At 41.0% G+C, this 16661-nt stretch overlaps 1 protein-coding gene across 6 annotated transcripts in view; it reads left to right on the forward strand.

The window, feature by feature from the left end:
* Positions 1 to 3981: 3981 nt before the first annotated feature.
* LOC109194294 (von Willebrand factor A domain-containing protein 5A) overlaps positions 3982 to 16661 on the forward strand; it is a 29746-nt gene continuing 17066 nt past the window's right edge. For 4 of the 6 annotated variants that reach the window (XM_019367443.2, XM_025897903.1, XM_025897905.1 and 1 more), the window contains exons 1-11: positions 3982 to 4113; positions 5817 to 5864; positions 7049 to 7251; positions 7341 to 7563; positions 7989 to 8155; positions 8239 to 8353; positions 8492 to 8667; positions 8757 to 8845; positions 8946 to 9090; positions 9429 to 9508; positions 9757 to 9871. In XM_019367443.2, coding sequence (XP_019222988.1) covers positions 5822 to 5864; positions 7049 to 7251; positions 7341 to 7563; positions 7989 to 8155; positions 8239 to 8353; positions 8492 to 8667; positions 8757 to 8845; positions 8946 to 9090; positions 9429 to 9508; positions 9757 to 9871 — 1356 coding nt within the window. In that variant the 5' untranslated portion in view covers positions 3982 to 4113; positions 5817 to 5821. The remainder of the gene's footprint in view (positions 4114 to 5816; positions 5865 to 7048; positions 7252 to 7340; positions 7564 to 7988; positions 8156 to 8238; positions 8354 to 8491; positions 8668 to 8756; positions 8846 to 8945; positions 9091 to 9428; positions 9509 to 9756; positions 9872 to 16661) is intronic. The other 2 variants (XM_019367444.2, XM_019367445.2) reach the window with 1 other exon arrangement.

Here is a 16661-nt window from a genome sequence, read left to right on the forward strand (position 1 = left end):
ATCTGGACAGTCATTGTTTGACTCACTTCTAGGTCAACTTGTTTTGCTTTCTTTCCAGTAACTTCTGTATTGCAACCTGGAAGAGTACAATAAACCTCATGAGACTGAAACATTCACACAGATGTGGTCAGGCTACTGGGTGACGTGTCAGCTGTTTTGACAGCTTGTAGTTAGTTGACTGTGTGACTGTAGATGGTTTAAGCCGGTCATCTATGTATGCTAAATATGTTGTTTGGAACAAGGGTTACATAGTGTGATGTACATATCTATTTATCAAACATCAAAAAAGTGGCAATCAGTGTTGGTCAAGTTACTTGAAAAAAGTAAATCAGTAATCAGTAACTAATTACTGATTACTTCTCCCAAAAAGTAATCCCGTTACATTACTGATTACTTATTTTCAAAAGTAATTAGTTACTTTTTAAAAACATGATTTACAACCTGAATAGGTAATAAAGCAATAGATCTTTCAGCCCAATTCTACTTTTTCTGCATAATCCATCATATAAAATGTAATCAAATGAAAAAGTCTTTTTAAAACTTGTTTTATTAGTTTTTATCTTTTAACTTTATGCATCAAGCAAAATAAATTATATGCAACATTCTCTGACTGGAAGAAATTTGTTTAACATTTAAACCTATTTTCTGCACATTCCTGCACATAAAATAAAATAGTTTTTGTGTTTACACTCACTCTTTCAAATAGATGCACGTAAAACACAGCAGAAAATAAATTAAATCAAAGACTCAGCGGTCCTGTTGCTCTATTTTCACATGTATAGCAGGAGTGGGGCAGGCGGAGGTTTGCCCTGGTGGAGGTGTGTCGCAGCGGTCATGTCAGTGGAAGAATCCGGCAGTTTCTCTGTGAATTTCACATTCCTGTGGCAGCGTACTCAGTGCTTTCTCGGAAGTTTACGGGGTTTTTCGCTGTAAAAAGAAGTTTTCTTCCCACGCAGTGTACAGCGGACGCTAATGTTTTTGTCACTTTTTACAGAATCAAACTCAAAGAAAGGGCAGTACTTTCACGCTTTAAATGCTGCACGGTCATACTCTCTTCCCCACTCGATATATTATCCATTGTTGATCTGCACCAGTGACTGTAGAAAATATGGATGACGCGACAGCACCTCCTCCCACTGTGGAAGAATGAAGCCAAAATATCCCGCTTGTGGAGGCTGCCATCTTGCATTTTTGGAGACAGCAGTCGTGTCCAAGTTCATGGGCTGCATCCTCCTTAGGCCCTGGCCTTCGTGGTCTACGTGGGCCGGGTCCTCAGAAGGTCAGGTAGGCCGGAAGTAAATGGCTGTGAAATTGGACGGTCTAGCCTTCTTGTTGTAAAGGCGCACCTTTCAGCACATTCACTTCACCAGATGCACCTTGTTTCTTTTCCTCACCTTTGATTGGGTGTGGTGCTTGCCCTTAATAGCGCTCACCTGTCACTCGTTATATAAGGACTGCACTCACCTACAGCTCACTCTTTCTTCACTCCCACATGGGGCGGCAGCTGAGGTGAGTTTCTGTTTGCGTCTCCTGAGTTCATGTATTATTTTGAGTTACTTAAATCATACTTTATTTCCTTTCAGAGATAGCAGTCCATGTGTGTCTTTTCTTTTGCACATTATTCAATAAAACAAAAACCCTCCAAGTGATTACTGACTGTTCATTCTCATCCTGAACGGATGAGCCTATGATGGTAACGATCTCCAACCTCCTCTGAACCTTGCTCCAAAACACTTCTGATTAGCGTCACCGCTGTCTCGGTGGAGTTTAATAAACTCGGCCGTCTGCTCCTTGCTATCTAAAATATAACAGGACACTGGCGTAAATTCTCAACCATCTCACACTTCTGTTTAATCAGTTTTCTGTTTGACGTTTATTCAGCTGTGTGAAAACCAAGGAGGAACCCACCCGGAGGATTAATAAAGTTTTATTTAATCTAATAACTTTGATCTCAGCCAAACCGATTTACTTACGAACAAATAAAACACTGAAAAAGCCAAACAATAAAATTTTTAGGTTGTCTTAGTGACTTATGTATTACGTTTAACCTGAGTAGCGAAAGTCCGTGGTGATCTGAAAATGATGTGCCGGGAGATGTGCCGTTCTCGCCGGCTCTAGTGACCCTGGAGCTCTCGGCTAGCTATCGAGCTGGTGGGTAACAGACGTCTCCGAAAACATCGACACACTTTTGCAAATATGCGATATCTTGATAAACCGAGCAGATATTTGAAGTTTACACAGCTACATTCTCACCTGAAAATATGTTAAGTTTATTTTGTGACCCAGAAAGCTTAATAAGAGTAATTTTAAAACTTAGTAGCGGCCGCCATTGCCGGAAACTGGAGTTTGGCTGGGCCGCACTATGAATTCTGGGATATGGTGGGCCACGAAGGACACACCCGACCCATCCTTCAAATTCGGGGAAAAGAAGGATGCATTTGTCGGCTGCATTCGGAGGAGTCTATGAATTTGGACAGCCTTCGGCGCGTCGCTGTGACGTAATCGGTCTACAAATGCGTCCTCAGGAGGATGCAGCCCATGAATTTGGACACGACCAGAGTCTGCGCAGTAGTGACTTGAGTAGGGTGGCCAACCTTCCTCTTTTCCCCGGACATGTCCACTTTTCACGTTCTGTCCGGGGGGGATTTTCGAGACTGATGAAAATGTCCAGGTTTTCCTACAGAGGACCCATATGTGTGACATCTGACGTTCTGCGCTCACAGACAGGACAGACAGCACGCAGCAGCACGCCTGGTGATATTTCAAAGATGCCAAAGCGCAACTGCAGCTTTTCAGACGAACTGCAAAAGAAATTTCCCTCGGCGGCCGCTACTAAGTTTTAATATTACTCTTACTAATCTTTCTGGGTCTCAAAATAAACTTTTAACATATTTTCAGGCGAGAAAGTAGCTGTGTAAACTTCAAGTATCTGCTTGGTTTATCAAGACATCGCATATTTGCAAAAGTGCTCCAACGTTTTCGGAGACGTCTGTTACCCAACCGCTTGATAGCTAGCCGGGGATTCAATGGTCACTCAAGCCGGCAAGAGCAGCGGACTCCCGGCACATCGTTTTCAATCCCCCCCCAGCTGTCTATCGTTACTCAGATTAAACATGATATATAAGTCACTCGGATAACTTAAAAATGCAATTGTTTGGCTTTTTTTGGTGTTATTTGTTCCGGAATAAATCGGTTTGACTGAGATCAAACTGATTAGATTAGATTAGATTAAAACTTTATTAATCCATCAGGTCGGTTACTCCGGTATTTTCACACAGCTGAATAAACGTCAAACAGAAAACTGATTGAACAGAAGTGTGAGACAGTCGAGAATTTATGCCAGTGTCCTGTTATATTTTAGATAGCAAGGAGCAGACGGCCGAGTTTATTAAACTCCACCGAGACAGCGTTGACGCAAATCTGAAGGCTAGACTGTCCCATTTCACAGCCTCGCACTTCCGGCCTTCCCGGTCATCGAAGGACCTGGCCCACGTAGACCACGAAGGCTGGGTCCTCCGAAGGATGCGGCCTACGTTTTGGGACACAGCTACAGCTGTTGCCACAAACATTGCACTCGCTTCATTCTCATGAGACACACTCGCAAAAAATCAGTTTTAGTAACGCAGCGTGCTTACGGGAAAGTAACAGTAATCTAATTTTTTTGCAATAATAATCCCTTACTTTACTCATTACTTGAAAAAAGTAATCGGATTACGGTAACTAGTTACTGCCCATCTCTGGTGGCAATACACTCATTTTAGATAAAATGTGTTTGTACAGCTGTAGAAAGTGAGATAATGAATCTTCATGTGTTCTATTTTGATTGTCTTATGGTCACATTTGAGTGTGAGCATAAGATTTTTCAACACTTCAGAGCTATTGCAAAGTAAAAATGGAACTCACAGAAGGTATTCTCAAACAAACCAAACAAACCCAAAGAAAAATTGTTTTGCAATTTGAAGCTCCACCCACCCAGTACATTCCGGTTGTTGGAGGCAAGGAAATGAGAGGTACTCGGCAGCAGTGACTTGTTGCTATAAAGTCTGCTGTGTGTGGCGTAAACATTGCTACAAGAACAGAACTGTAGTGAACCTGTCCGGATACACTTGTTTGGTAAGTTTCTATCGCGCATCATTCTTCACTGGCTATATTTTCATATCTCGCTGGTTTATTGTAGTCATTACTTTGTTTTTTTTGGTTAGTTGGTCAGTTGATTCCTACTGTCGCATCATTGGTTTCTCTTTCAGTTTTCATGATTTCTTTTAAAAATATGTTTTCGGGTCCCAGTGTCACAAAATGGAAATATTGCATTGGATCTGGGGCCTTGGTGTCACACATTATTGGGCAGGCGCACAGTCACGGTCTCAAAAAGAAAGGGATGCCGTTCACCGACGGCGTATGGAACTCCTCTGACTGGAAGTTAGCAGAGCGTGGAAGAAGTCCCAGATGTTGGAGCTTAACTGGTTGCTGTGTTTTCTTGTAGCGTTTTCCGAAATTTCACTCAGTGATAACATAATCCACATGTTTCTGTGTCGAGTCTAAAGGGGGTATTAATTGTTATTTGTGTGCAGATTAAAGCTGAATGAATTCATAGAAACGAGTCATGCAGTGTTTTCTTCTTTAAAATGCTGAGCTCTTACAGGATGATAAACAGGCGAAAACGGCTGGCATGAAACATGCACTCTATATAACGCATTTACTGCATTGGCCAGGAGCAGGTTATGTTCAGAGTTGCAGTTTTAAATTGACTGGAATTAATTCTGTTTCACACAGCTGGATTTGCGGCTGACATAACGCTCTTAAGAATACCAGTTCAATAAATGATCAATTCTTTCGATTTTATTGATTGAATCGATGTTTTTTTTATTTTATTGATTTGATCTGCTGAAAAACGAAGCATCTACAGGTTAGTAACCCTTAATATTTGAAGTTTCAGAGCTCGAATGTTTAGCTGTCACGTTAGAAATGAACAGCAGCACTGAGAGGGCACTGAGCGTTAAAATAGTAAACTAAATTATTAATTTTTTATTTTATCGTTCTGTGTGTAAAATGCGAAGACTTGAAAAATTTCTGCAGTTTGAAGTATATTTCCAACAGTGTTCGGGTCAGTATGATGTTCTGTTCGTTATAGACACAGTTTGATAAACGTCACTTTGATGACGTCACCATGATGCCGCCCTTGACAACGGCCCATGTCGCCCATATCAAACACCACCACTAGCATCATATTTAAAAAAAAAACAAACAAAAAACCCATTAAAACTTGATTCTTGACTTGGAACGTCCATACATTTTTAGGACATAGAACTAAGCACTGATGCTCACAGGAAGTTATAACTGACAGTTTAATCAGTTAATGAGTTTAATCATTTCAGTGAAGAAAATATTTTACAGTGTTCCAGGCTGCATAGACGAGATATTTCCTGCATGTCCTATCAGGAAGAAGCCTCAACGCAAACGCAATTGTTGCTGGAGAGATTACATTTCTTGGCTTGCTGCTTGTGTGTATGTTTCAATTATTTTATAATGACATCAACTTGGGTATTTGAGGGGAGATCCTGTTGTCATTGGTTATTAGCCTTGTCAGAGGAAAACTAGGTTAACATTTTAACGGTCAGGCAATATGTATTTACAGCAAGTAGTTTGTCAGATCTTCGAAATTGGTCATATTCATTGAATCAATCATTACCAGGATGCTATCAATGAGATTAATGTGACAATACTTGTTGTTTTTTTTGCTTTTCAATTATTTATATTGCTAAGGAATCCCCAGAATGTGTTTATTTCAACACCAAGTCCTGTTTTTGTTTCCACAGGTACAATGATGAACCGCTGTGGTCTGCTAACTCTCCAGAAGATACCAGGTACTGACAGAAAAGAGGCTTCTGTTTTCTCTGCAGCCTCTTTTCATTCATCTAATATTCAAATGAAATGTAGACTTTTTTCATTTGTAGTGGCACATAATACATAATAATTTTACAATGACTGAGGCTGTAGTCAACAAACCTCTCTCAATAGCTGGATGGTAATTGCTTTTTAACCTATCAACATGAGAACTGCATCGAGGTTCATGGCTATTTTCAACATCTACTGACCAAAGCGCATATAATAAAAATGTCTGGGTCTCCCACACTGACTGGTGAAGAGATCAGGATGGCACCAAGCCATGCTGAGCCTCTACAAATTGGTGAAGTTGACCATATGCATCCTGGACAGTGGGCTACTGCTGCATATGGCTATGAGTCATGCAGAGTATATTCTTATGTTACAATAGCACAGAAATACGAAGCCCCGTAAGGGACATGGGAGAAGGGGAAAAAAAAAATTAAGATAAACTTTTGCAAGATCTCGCAAAATAGACTGCATACTTCACAGGTCTCATTTGAAAGCCGAGTTGGTGTATCCTTCGTAACCCAACCTATCCCAGAATTCATAGTGCGGCCCAGCCAATTCATTTCCAACAATGGTGGCAGCTACTAAGTTTTAATATTACCCTTTCTGGGTCACAAAATTAACTTGTAAGATATTTTGAGGCGTGAATGTAGCTGTGTAAACGTCAAATATCTGCTGGGTTTATCATGACGTCACATATTTGCAAAACTGCTCTGACGTTTTCGGAGATGTCTGTTACCCACCATCTCGAAGCTAACAGGAGGTCGAGGCCCACTACAGCCGGGGGGAACGCCGCACTCCCGCACATCGTGCCTCGACCTCCCGGTCGGCTTCGAGCTGGCGGCCTCCGAAGAATGCGGCAAAAACATTTGCGAGATCAAGCAAAACTTCAGCTTTATTTTTTTTCTCCCATGTCCCTTACGGGGCCATGTACAGAAGAGAATTGATGGATAAAAAAACGAAACAAAAAAATCACTTATAATTAAAAAAAAAAAAAACACATTGTGACACTATCGGACAGTCATGTTTAAGTACCAGCTTCTTTAATGTTTGACTTTTGTGTGGCTGAAATGTAACACAAGACACAATCTGTGAATCAACCATTTGTAAAATATCTGTATGGTTTGTATTTATTCTAATACTATTTCTCTGTCAGTTCCTCTGAAGAGCATTGAGGTGGAGCTGGAGGTGAGGGACCATGTGGCTACAGTGGTCTCCACTCTGAACTACGAGAACAAGGAGGACAAACCATTAGAGGCTGTTTTTGTCTTCCCTCTGCCTGGAGATGCTGCTGTCTGTCATTTCAGTGCTCAGATTGGACAGACACAGATTGTAGCTGAGGTGAAGGAAAAACAGGAGGTGAGCTAGACAGTAAATATAACCTGTTTATAAGTGAGATTCAAAATAAACACAGTGAATGTCACTGACATGTGTCACCTGTGCTTCAGGCTAGTGAGGAGTATGATGATGCTCTGAGCTCCGGTCAGCAGGCCTTCCTATTGGAGGAGAGTGATGAGAGTCCAGATATATTCTCTCTGCGTGTGGGCAGTCTGCCTCCAGGAGAGAGCGCCTCCATCAGGTTGGAGTACATCATTGAGCTGGCTGTGCAGGCTGATGATGGTCTGAGGTTCTGTCTGCCTGCTGTGCTCAACCCTCGATACCAACCTCAGGGTAGGACAACTTCAGAATACTTGGACCAGAAACAGTGAAACCATATTAGGTCTTTAGCAAACCCTCAGAACACAATATATGTCAGAAAATGAAGTCAACCTTCAACTTCATTTTCTAGAAGAAAAAGTGATTTTCAGATATTAAAAAAATGTCTAAAAATTATGTTTAAAAAAATAAGATTGTGTATGTCCCAGCTTGCAAAGTTTTCTGTTAAGATTGATCAAGTATGTGGGACATCTGCAGAACACACAGAGCACAGCTGAATTGTTAAGTTATAAAGCTGCTCACACAGATGTATGGTTCTCTATCATTTGTACTCTGATCTATTTATTCCTGAACAGCTCTGAACTTTAAATTAATATAAATGCTATTTCTTGTGAGCAGCCTTATTGTTTACAGCATTTCTAACCTGATGTTGTGTACAGGTAGTGAAGGTGCAGGTGTCCAGGTGACTTCTGTTCCAGCCTCTCTGGTGCCCTACAGTCTGTCTTTTTCTGCCCGAGTGTCCTCTCCTCGTCCAATCTCTAAAGTAGAGTCCAACTGTTCCCTGGACCCTCTGCAGTACCTCAACACTGATCAAACCCAGGCCACGGTAGGTAGAGTGCTGATGGGTCTGCTGTGTGTGGTTGTTACTTATTACTGAGGAATAAATATGAATGTGTTTGTGGTGTGCAGGTCAAGCTGGCTGCAGGACACAAGTTTGACAGAGATGTTGAACTGCTGATTTATTACAAAGACGCCCACCAGCCCACTGCTGTGGTGGAGGCAGGACAGGCCTCTGCTGAGCCGGGTGAGTGAAAATGAGAGAAGTTGTTGATTTGCAAATAAAAAGTTAATTATCTTTACTCATCAACTCAGGAGTTAAATATGTTTGAATAAACACTGAAAGGCGATGTTGATTTAAGTTTTTTCTGTCTCTCATTTTCAGGCTCTCTGATGGGTGATCCGGTGGTGATGGTGAGTCTGTACCCTGAGTTTCCCCAGTCTGTGATGTCTTCAACGGCTTCATGTGGAGAGTTTGTGTTCGTAGTGGATCGATCTGGAAGTATGGACTGTGCTACCAATTACAGTGAGCAGCAGGAATCTCGGATGAGCAGTGCCAGGGTATTTATGATGTGGTGTTAGAGTTATAAAATATTTCTTAATGTTTCTCTCACACAGTGGCCTCACCATCTTTTCCCTGTTCTCTTAAGGATACTCTGCTGCTCCTGTTGAAGAGCTTACCACTGGGCTGCTATTTCAACATTTACAGTTTCGGGTCCAGATATGAACACATCTTCCTGTGAGTCTCTCCCTCACATCAGTCAGCCCAAGAACGGCCCTGCTGTCTTTGTTAAACTATCTTAATGGCTGTTTTGGTGCATGTGTTCATGTGATGGCAGTAAGAGTGTGGAGTACAGCCAGCAGACCATGGAGGAGGCTCTGAAGAAGGTTGGGCAGATGGAGGCTAATCTTGGTGGAACAGAGATCCTGGAGCCCCTCAAACATATTTATAGCCAGCCCTGCTTTCCCAATCAGCCCAGACAGGTAACGCATAAAGTGGGACACTTTCCTAGGGTGGTTATGGCTCAGGTTGTGCAGCAGATGTCTTATTGGCCCCCAATGCACAGTGCAGTGTGTGTAAATGCGTAGTGTAAATGACAGAAAGTGCTTAGACATAGAAAAGAAATCCTGGAGCCCTTCAAACATATTTACAGCCAGCCCTGGATTCTCAGTTAGCCTTGACAGCTAATATACACACTGGTATACATTAATTTACTGCGGCCTTTAGAAACATTAGCTAGATGAAAACCACTTTGACATAGAAAAAGATGGGGGGGGGGGGTTTTCATGTTATGTCCTTATGTGCCAACTCTCCTCTCTAGCTTTTTGTCTTTACTGATGGAGAGGTGGGGAACACCAAAGAAGTGATCGATCTGGTGAAGAAGAATTCAGGTTCTCACAGGTGAAACCACAAACACACAACAATATCTACACTTTTCTCAGAATGAGGGTCCTCTGTGTATTTAAAGAAAACTGTTGTATTTGCAGGCTAAGGAGCTTGGAAAGAAAAGCAAGCTAAAAAGCTTCAGTGGTGAAACATCTTCAAGAAAACGTAAACAAACTTAAAGAAGTCCAGATGTTTTTCTTTCCAAGCTCCTTAGATTACGATGACCTGGATGACTGAGAACCTTCAGACATGTTGTGTTGCAGGTGTTTCTCTTTTGGGATTGGGGAAGGGGCCAGCTCTGCCCTCATTAATGGGATGGCCAAGGAAGGAGGAGGTCACGCTCAGTTCATCACAGGGACTGACAGGATGCAACCAAAAGTAAGACATTAAACACAATTATGAAGGACCAAATTTAACAAATTCATAAAAGATACTACATCATCTTATTTTGCTGGTTTAATTTTTGGTAATAAATCTGATCCAAGGTTTTTGTTTGACACCATCAGCAGATTCCTTAATGCTTCTCAATCTGCTTTCCCTGCCATGTATTGCAGTGACTGCAAACAAGTCTGCACGTCTTCAACTGGCCCAAGTCTCTTGATCAGTTCTCTTCTGAGTTTAAACTAATTTTCTCGACAGATCTCCTTGACATTGTTTCACACATGCACACTTTGTCCTGCCCAATGGACATAATCTCTCCGAAATTCATTAAGAGGTTCTGCCTGGCAGCTCCTTTCTCTCTATCACCAATCAGTCCTTTTCATCTCACTTTATTCCAGATTACTTGAAAACAGCCAACATCTTTCCTCTGCTTTGTTCCCACTGTTCTAGATAATTATGGACCAATTTCCAAACTCTTGTTTATTTCACGAATCCTTGAGAAAGTTGTTATTAATCAATCCGGTTATTGACAAAACCACAGCACTGAAAAAAAACATATTAAACATTTAATTACTAATGATATTCTTATGCAGTTGGATAAGGGTGAAAATTCCATTTTATACCTGCTTGATGTATCTGCAGTCTTTGATACCACTGATCATGCTACTCTTATTAATATAATACAAAACTGGGTGGCATCACTGGTACTGCCTGCAAATGGTTTTCTACATATTTATCCAACAAATATTTCATAATTCATATTAATCACTGTACAGTGGTGTGAGAAAGTGTTTCCCCCTTTTGTCTATTTGTCACACTTAAATGTTTAAGATCACCAAACAAATTTACATGTTAGGCAAAGATAACACAAGTAATTAAAGGGAAAAATATCCAAACCTGAATTGCCCTGTGTAATAAAATTGATTGTGATAACAGGCTGGGCCACTTTTAGCAGCAACTGCAGTCAAGCGTTTGTAATAATTCAATTCAATTCAATTCAATTTTATTTATATAGTGCCAAATCACAACAAAAGTCGCCTCAAGGCGCTTTATATTGTACATAGATCGCACAATAATAAATACAGGAAAAACCCAACAATCATATGACCCCCTATGAGCAAGCACTTTGGCGACAGTGGGAAGGAAAAACTCCCTTTTAACAGGAAGTAACCTCCGGCAGAACCAGGCTCAGGGAGAGGCGGCCATCTGCTGCGACTGGTTGGGGTGAAAGAAGGAAAACAGGATGAAAGACATGCTGTGGAAGAGAGACAGAGATTAATAACAGATATGATTCGATGCAGAGAGGTCTATTAACACATACTGAGTGAGAAAGGTGACTGGAAAGGAAAAATGCATCATGGGAATCCCCGGCAGCCTACGTCTATTGCAGCATAACTAAGGGAGGATTCAGGGTCACCTGGTCCAGCCCTAACTATATGCTTTAGCAAAAAGGAAAGTTTTAAGCCTAATCTTGAAAGTAGAGATAGTGTCTGTCTCCTGAATCCAAACTGGAAGCTGGTTCCACAGAAGAGGGGCCTGAAAACTGAAGGCTCTCCCTCCCATTCTACTTTTAAATACTCTAGGAACAACAAGTAAGCCTGCAGAGCGAGAGCGAAGTGCTCTAATAGGGTGATATGGTACTACAAGGTCATTAAGATAAGATGGGGCCTGATTATTTAAGACCTTGTATGTGAGGAGCAGGATTTTGAATTCAATTCTGGATTTAACAGGAAGCCAATGAAGGGAAGCCAAAACAGGAGAAATATGCTCTCTCTTTCTAGTCCCTGTCAGGACTCTTGCTGCAGCATTTTGGATTAACTGAAGGCTTTTCAGCGAGTTTTTAGGACATCCTGATAATAAAGAATTACAGTAGTCCAGCCTGGAAGTAATAAATGCATGAACTAGTTTTTCAGTGTCACTCTGAGACAGGATATTTCTAATTTTAGAGATGTTGCGCAAATGGAAGAAAGCAGTCTTACATATTTGTTTAATATGTGCGTTGAAGGACATGTCCTGGTCAAAAAAGACTCCAAGGTTCCACAGTGTTACTGGAGGCCAAGGTAATGCCATCCAGAGTAAGAATCTGGTTAGATACCATATTTCTAAGATTTTCAGGGCCGAGTACAATAACCTCAGTTTTATCTGAATTAAGAAGCAGAAAGTTAGCGGCCATCCAGGTCTTTATGTCTTTAAGACATTCCTGCAGTTTAACTAATTGGTGTGTGTGTGTTACCTGGCTTCATGGATAGATAGAGCTGCGTGCCATCTGCATAGCAGTGAAAATTTATGCTATGTCTTCTAATGATGCTGCCTAAGGGAAGCATGTATAATGTAAACAGCACTGGTCCTAGCACTGAACCCTGTGGAACACCATAATTGACCTTAGTGTGTGAAGAGGACTCTCCATTTACATGCACGAACTGGAGTCTATTAGATAGATATGATACAAACCACTGCAGCACAGTACCTGTAATACCTACAGCATGTTCTAATCGCTCTAATAGGATATTATGATCAACAGTATCAAACGCAGCACTGAGGTCTAGCAGGACAAGCACAGAGATGAGTCCACTGTCAGAGGCCATAAGAAGATCATTTGTAACCTTCACTAAAGCTGTTTCTGTGCTGTGATGAGCTCTGAAACCTGACTGAAACTCTTCAAATAAGCCATTCCTCTGCAGATGATCTGTTAGCTGTTTGACAACTACTCTTTCAAGGATTTTTGATATGAAAGGAAGTTTGGAGATTGGCCTATAATTAGCTAAGACAGCTGGGTCTAGAGATGCTTTTTAAGTAAAGGTTTAACTACAGCCACCTTGAAGGCCTGTGGTACATAGCCGATTATTAGAGATAGGTTGATCATATTTAAGATTGAAGAATTAATTAATGGCAGGACTTCTTTGAGCAGTTTTGTAGGAATGGGGTCTAAAAGACACGGTGATGGTTTGGAGGAATTAATTATTGAAGTTAACTCAGAAAGATCAATTGGAGAAAAAGAGTCTAACTTAACATCGATGGTACTAAAAGTAGCTGTAGACGATATTACATCTGTGGGATGATTATTGGTAATTTTTTCTCTAATGATAAAAATTTTATTTGTGAAGAAGTTCATGAAGTCATTACTAGTTAACGTTAAAGGGATTGTTGGCTCAGTAGAGCTGACTTTTTGTCAGCCTGGCTACAGAGCTGAAGAGAAACCTGGGGTTGCTCTTATTTTCTTCAATCAGTGACGAATAGTAAGATGTCCTGGCTTTGCGGAGGGCTTTCTTATAAAGCAGCAAACTATTTCTCCAGGCTAAATGATGATCCTCTAAATTTGTTCCTCTCCAGCTTACGAGTTATCTGCTTTAGGCTACGTGTTTGAGAATTATACCACGGAGTCAGGTACTTCTGATTTGAGACCTTAGTTTTCACAGGAGCTACAGTATCCAGAGTCGTACGTAGTGAGGAGGTAAAATTATTAACAAGATAATCGACCTCTGTTGGAGTAGTGTTCAGATAGCTGCTCTGCTCTATGTTGGTACAGGGCATTGAAGATGATAACAATGGGTGGATTATATTCTTAAACTTAGTTACAGCACTTTCAGAAAGACATCTACTTTGATAAAGTCTACTCTCCACTGCTGTGTAATCAATTATTGTAAATGTAAATGTTATCAGGAAATGATCAGACAGCAGAGGGTTTTCAGGAAACACTGTTAAATGTTCAGTTTCTATGCCATATGTTAAAACAAGATTTAGAGTGTGATTAAAGTGGTGGGTGGGTTCTTTTACATTTTGAGAGAAGCCAATTAAGTATAATAACAGATTAAATGCGATGTTGAGGCTGTCATTTTTAGCATCTACATGGATGTTAAAATCACCCACAATAATTATTTTATCTGAGCTGAGCACTACATCAGATAAAAAGTCTGAGAAATCAGAGAGAAACTCTGTGTAAGGCCCAGGTGGACGATAGATGGTAACAAGTAAGGCTGGTTTCTGAGTTTTACAGCTGGGGTGGACGAGGCTAAGCATCAGGCTTTCAAATGAATTAAAAGTCTGTCTTGGTCTTTCGTTAATTAATAGGCTGGTGTGAAAAATTGCTGCCACACCGCCCCTCAGCCTGTGCTTCGAGATTTCTGGTAGTTAGAATGACTCGGGGGTGTTGATTCATTTAAACTAACATACTCATCCGGCTGCAACCAGGTTTCTGTAAGGCAGAGTAAATCGATTTGTTGATCAATTATTAAGTCATGTACTAACAGAGACTTGGAGGAGAGAGACCTAATATTTAATAATCCACACTGTTTTACTCTTTGGTTCAGATGTGGATACTGTATTGTTCTGTCTTTGTGATTTTTTTTTTTATGTTTAAGTTGTTTGTTGCTGGTTTTTAGTTTGTTTTGTCTTTTTGGGAGCTGACACAGTCTCAATGGAGATGGGTTTTTGGGGGGGTAGCAGGAGGAGAGAAGCTGCAGAGAGGCATGTAAGACTGCAACTCTGCTTCCTGGTCCCAACTCTGGATAGTCATATTTTGGGGGGTTTAATAAATTGGTCCATATTTCTAGAAATGAGAGCTGCTCCATCCAAAGTGGGATGGATGCCGTCTCTCCTAACAAGACCAGGTTTCCTCCAGAAGGTTTGCCAATTATCTATGAAGCCCACATCGTTTCTGGGACACCACTCAGACAGCCAGCAATTTAAGGAGAACATGCGGCTAAACATGTCACTCCTGGTCTGATTGGGGAGGGGACCAGAGAAAACTACAGAGTCCGACATTGTTTTGGCAAAGTTACACACCGATTCAATATTGATTTTAGTGACCTCCGATTGGCGTAACCGGGTGTCATTACTGCCGACGTGAATTATGATTTTACTGTATTTACGTTTACCCTTAGCCAGCAGTTTTAAATTTCCTTCAATGTCGCCTGCTCTGGCCCCTGGAAGACAATTGACTATGGTTGCCGGTGTCTCTAGCTTCACATGTCTGAGAACAGAATCACCAATTACCAGAGTTTGACCCCCAGCAGGTGTGTCGCCGAGTGGGGAAAAACGGTTAGACACATGAACAGGTTGGTGGTGTACCTGGGGCTTCAGTTTAAGACTATGCTTCCTCCTCACCGTCACCCATAACTGGTTATGAGTCCTTTACAGGCTGTGGAGGAATTTTGGCCCACTCATCATTGCAGAAATGTTGTAATTCAGCCACATTGGAGGGTTTTTGAGCATGAACAGTCTTTTTAAGGTCACGCCACAGCATCTCAATCAGATTCAGGTCAGGACTTTGAATACGCCATTCCAAATTTTTCATTTTGTTTTTTAAAGCTATTCAATGGTGGACTTACTGGTTTTTGTCCTGCTGCAGAACCCAAGTGCAGCTTGTTGTTACGAAACAGATGGCTGTACATTCACCTTCAGGATGTTTTGGTACACAGCAGAGTTCATGGTTAAATTTACCACAAGTCTTCTAGTCCTGAGGCTTTAAAACAGTCCCAGACCACCACACTGCCACCATATTTTACTATTGCCATGATGTTCCTTTTTTAAAATCCCGTATTACTTTTAAGCCTGATGTAATGGGACACATACCTTCTAAAAAGTGCAACTTTTGTCTCATCAGTCCAAAGAATATTTACCCAAGTCTTGGATCATCAAGATGTTTTCCGGCAAAACTGAGATGAGCTTTTATGCACCTTTTGATAAGCAGTGGTTTTCATCTTGGAACTTGGACATTATGCCCCATCTCTTTCTTATGGTTGAGTCATGAACACTGACCTTAGCTGAGGAAAGTGATGCTTAGAGTTATTTGGATGTTGTTCTGGGGACCTCATGATCTCTTGGGTGCGTTGTGCTGTGTTCTTGGGGTAATTTTATTTGGCTGGTCACCACTGATCCATGTGTTCCCAATTTGTGGATAAAGGCTCTCAGTATGGTTTGCTGGAGTCCCACAGCTTTACAAATGGCTTTCCAGAGTAATATATCTCAATTGCTTTGTTTCACATATGTCCCTGAATTTCCTTGGATCACAGGGTTTGTTTTTGTGGGTTTGTTTTTTCCCCCCATTTATTACACCTATAAACACCTTCATTTAGAATTTACATTTTGGTTTTACTTGTGTTATTTGTCTAATATTTGTTTCTGAAACAAGTAAGTGTGACACAATAGGAAATCAGGAAGGGGGCAAACACTTTTTCACACCACTCCAGCTTGCATAGCAGAGCTTCTGAGACCTCATCACTACAGCCGACCTCTCCGATCCTGTAACCAGTGTCTCCTAAATGTCCCTCGCTCTGATTTTAAAGTCAGAGGCGATCATGCTTTTGAGATTGTGGTGCCCAAACTCTAGAATAGGCTTTCTCACCCTATCAGGTGAGGTGATTTTTGTATTTTTTTTTTTTTTTTTTTTGAGTGCTTAAAACACATTTTTATTGGTCAGCTTTCCCTTAATCTTTTCCCCTGGATTTTCGACCGCAGTTTGCATGTTGGAATAAATGTCTGACCGTATGGTTGATTATGTGTCTGTTTATGTGCACGTATGTTCAAACATGTATACTTATCTTTAATATTCAAATAGAAAAGTGCTATACAAATATAATAATCGTAATTATGATAATAAGTCAAGTTAAATATTACAGCAGCAGCAGATACTCACTAAGATCAAACGTGCAGTGAGTATGGATGAGTATCGAAACCCGGTTCTTGTTGAGAACCGGTTCCCACTGTTTCAGTTCCTCGGAATTGTTTGCCATTTTTGCAAACGATTCCCTTATCGATTCCAATCGCCCCGAATGACGTCACCACGTTG

Source organism: Oreochromis niloticus, linkage group LG14 (assembly GCF_001858045.2).
Source record: "Oreochromis niloticus isolate F11D_XX linkage group LG14, O_niloticus_UMD_NMBU, whole genome shotgun sequence".
Taxonomy (NCBI): domain Eukaryota; kingdom Metazoa; phylum Chordata; class Actinopteri; order Cichliformes; family Cichlidae; genus Oreochromis; species Oreochromis niloticus.